Genomic DNA, 4,246 nt, shown 5'->3' on the forward strand with positions numbered 1-4,246 from the left:
GACAGTATCAGTTATCCACGCCCCCATAATCATGACAGTATCAGTTATCCACGTCCCCATATACTGACAGTATCAGTTATCCACGCCACCATATCACTGACAGTATCAGTTATGCCACGCCACCATATCAATGAGCAAGTATTCAGTTTATCCCACGCCCCCATATCAATGACAGTAATCAGTTATCCACGTCCCCATATCACTGGACAGTATCAGTTATCCACGCCACCATATCACTGACAGTATCAGTTATCCACGCCCCCATATCAATGACAGTATCAGTTATCCACGTCCCATATCATGACAGTATCAGTTATTCCACGCCCCCATATCAATGACAGTATCAGTTATCCACGTCCCCATATCACTGGACAGTATCAGTTATCCACGCCCCCATAATCAAATGACAGTATCAGTTATCCCACGCGCACCATATCAATGGACAGTATCAGTTATCCACGCCCCATTATCAATGACAGTATTCAGTTATCGACGCCACCAATATCAATGACAGTATCAGTTATCCACGTCCCCATATCAATGACAGTATCAAGTTATCCACGCCACCATATCAATGACAGTATCAGTTATCCACGCCCCCATATCAATGACAGTATCAGTTATTCCACGCCACCATATCAATGACAGTATCAGTTATCACGTCCCATATCAATGACAGTATCAGTTTATCCACGCACCATATCAATGACAGTATCAGTTATCCACGTCCCCATATCACTGACAGTATCAGTTATCCAGCCGCACCAATATCACTGACAGTATCAGTATCCACGCCCCCATATCAATGACAGTATCAGTTATCCACGTCCCCATATACTGACAGTAATCAGTTATCCACGCCCATACAATGACAGTATCAGTTATCCAGTCCCCATATCACTGACAGTATCAGTTATCCACGCCCCTATCAATGACAGTATCAGTTATCCACGCCACCATATCACTGACAGTATCAGTTATCCCACACCCACTATCAATGACAGTATCAGTTTTCCACGCCACCATATCAATGACAGTATCAGTTATCACGTCCCCATATCAATGAAAGTATCAGTTATCCACGCCACCATAATCAATGACAAGTATAAAGTTATCCACGCCCATATCAATGACAGTATCAGTTTATCCACGCCACCATATCAATGACAGTATCAGTTATCCACGTCCCCATATCAATGACAGTATCAGTTATCCACGCCACCATAAATCAATGACAGTAATCAGTTATCCACGCCCCATATCAATGACAGTATCAGTTATCCACGCCACATATCAATGACAGTATCAGTTATCCACGTCCCATATCAATGACAGTATCAGTTATCCACGTCCCCATATCAATGACAGTATCATTATCCACGCCCCAATATCAGATGACAGTATCAGTATATCCACTGTCCGCCATATCAATGACAGTATCAGTTATCCACGCCCTCCCATATCATGACAGTATCTATCCAGCCCCCCATATCAATGACGTATCAGTTATCCACGCCACCATAATCATGGACAGTATCAGTTATCCACGTCCCCATATCAATGACAGTATCAGTTTTCCACGCCACCATATCAATGCAGATCAGTTATCCACGCCCCATATCAATGACAGTATCAGTTATCCACGCCCCATATCAATTGACAGTATCAGTTATCTCCACGCTCCCATATCAATGACAGTATCAGTTATCGCACGCCCCAATATCACTGACAGTATCAGTTATCCACGCCCCATATCAATGACAGTATCAGTTATCCACGCCCATATCAATGACAGTATTCAGTTATCCACGCCACCATATCAAAATGACAGTATCAGTTATCCACGCCACAATATCAATGACAAGTATCAGTTATCCACGCCACATATCAATGACAGTATCAGTTATCGCACCACCATATCAATGACAGTATCAGTTATCCACACCCAATATCAATGAACAGTGTCAGTTATCCACACCCCATATCAATGACAGTATCAGTTATCCACACCCATATCAATGAACAGTATCCACGTTATACATCACGACATCAGCCACTATCAATGACAGTATCAGTTATCCACGGCCCCATATCACTGACAGTTATCAGTTTATCCACGTCCCCATATCCATGACAGTATCAGTTATCACGTCCCCATATCACTGACAGTATCATATGACATATCCAGTATCCCACACCCACTATCAATGTACAGTATCAGTTATCCACGTCCCATTTCAAACTGACAGTATCAGTTATCCACAACCCATATCAATGACAGTATCAGTTATCCACGCCCATATCACTGACAGTATCAGTTATCCACGCCCCCATATCAATGACAGTATCAGTTATCCACGTCGCCCATATCAATGACAGTATCAGTTATCCACGGTCCCATATCATGACAGTATCAGTTATCCACGCCACCATATCAAATGAACAGTATCAGTTATCCACGCCACCATAATCAATGACAGTATCAGTTATCCACGTCCATATCAATGACAGATCAGTTATCCACGTCCCGATATCAATGACAGTATCAGTTATCCACGCCACCGATAATCAATGACAGTATCAGTTATCCACGCCCATATCAAATGACAGTATCAGTTATCCACGCCCCATATCATGTACAGTATCAGTTATCCACGCACCATATCATTGACCAGTATCAGTTATCCACGCTCCCATATCAATGACAGTATCAGTTATCCACGCCCCCATACTCAATGACAGTATCAGTTATCCACGCACCATATCATATGACAGTATCAGTTATCCACGCCATATCAATGACAGTATCAGTTATCCACGTCCCCATATCAATGACAGTATCAGTTATCCAGCACCATATCAATGCCAGTATGCAGTTATCCACGTCCACATATCAATGACAGTATCAGTTATCCACGCCACCATATCAATGACAGAGTATCAAGTTTATCCTCGCCAGCCATATCAATGGAACAGTATCAGTTATCCACGCCCCCATATCAATGACAGTATCAGTTATCCACCGCCACCATATCAATGACAGTATCAGTTATCCACGCCACATATCCATGACAGTATTCAGTTTATCCACGTCCCCATATCAATGACAGTATCAGTTTATCCACCGCCAGCCATATCAATGACAGTATCAGTTATCCACGCCCCCATATCAATGACAGTATCAGTTATCCACGCCACCATATCAACTGACAGTATCAGTTATCCACCCCCCAATATCAATGACAAAGTATCAGTTTTATCCACATCCACCATATCAATGACAGTATCAGTTATCGCACGCCCCCATATCACTGCAGTATCAGTTATCCACGCCCCCATATCAATGACAGTATCAGTTATCCACGCCACCATAATCAATGACAGTATCAGGTTATCCCACGCCCATATTCAATGACAGTATCAGTTATCCACGCCACCATATCAATGACAGTATCAGTTTATCCACACGTCCCAATATCAATGACAGTATCAGTTTTATCCATGCACCATATCAATGACAGTATCAGTTATCCACGCCATCCCATATCACTGACAGTAATCAGTTATCCACGTTCCCATATCACTGACACTATTCAAGTTATCACACCCCATATCAATGACAGTATCAGTTTATCGCACGCCACCATATCAATGACAGTATCAGTTATCCAGCCCCATATTAATGACAGTAATCACCGTTTATCCACGCCATCCATATCAATGACAGTATGCAGTTTATCCACGCCCCATATCAATGACAGTATCAGTTATCCAGCCAGCCACATATCAATGACAGTATCAGTTATCACAGCACGAATATCAATGTTCAGTATGCAGTTATCCTACGTTCCACCATATCAATGACAGTAATCAGTTATCCACGGCCCCCATATCAATGACAGTATCAGTTATCCACCGCCCCATATCAATGACAGTATCAGTTATCCACGCCCCGCATAATCAATGACAGTATCAGTTTATCACGCCCCCATATCAATGACAGTATCAGTTATCCACGCCCCATATCAATGACAGTATCAGTTATCCACGCCATATCAATGACAGTATCAGTTATCCACGCCCCATTATCATAATGACAGTATCCAGTTAATCCACGCCACCATATCAATGACAGTATCAGTTATCCACGCACCATATCACTGACAGTATCAGTTATCCACGCCCCCATTTCATGGAACAGTACAGTTATCCCACGGCCACCATATCAATGCCAGTATTCAGTTAT

The 4,246-nt window shown here is 42.6% G+C and overlaps 1 protein-coding gene across 1 annotated transcript in view; it reads left to right on the forward strand.

The window, feature by feature from the left end:
• The first annotated feature begins 3,822 nt into the window (after positions 1 to 3,822).
• The window catches only part of LOC111958634 (proteoglycan 4-like), a 19,932-nt gene continuing 19,508 nt past the window's right edge, over positions 3,823 to 4,246 (forward strand). Inside the window, exon 1 of the mRNA XM_070437318.1 lies at positions 3,823 to 3,829. Coding sequence (XP_070293419.1) covers positions 3,823 to 3,829 — 7 coding nt within the window. The remainder of the gene's footprint in view (positions 3,830 to 4,246) is intronic.

Source organism: Salvelinus sp. IW2-2015, linkage group LG35 (assembly GCF_002910315.2).
Source record: "Salvelinus sp. IW2-2015 linkage group LG35, ASM291031v2, whole genome shotgun sequence".
NCBI classification, from domain to species: Eukaryota; Metazoa; Chordata; class Actinopteri; order Salmoniformes; family Salmonidae; genus Salvelinus; species Salvelinus sp. IW2-2015.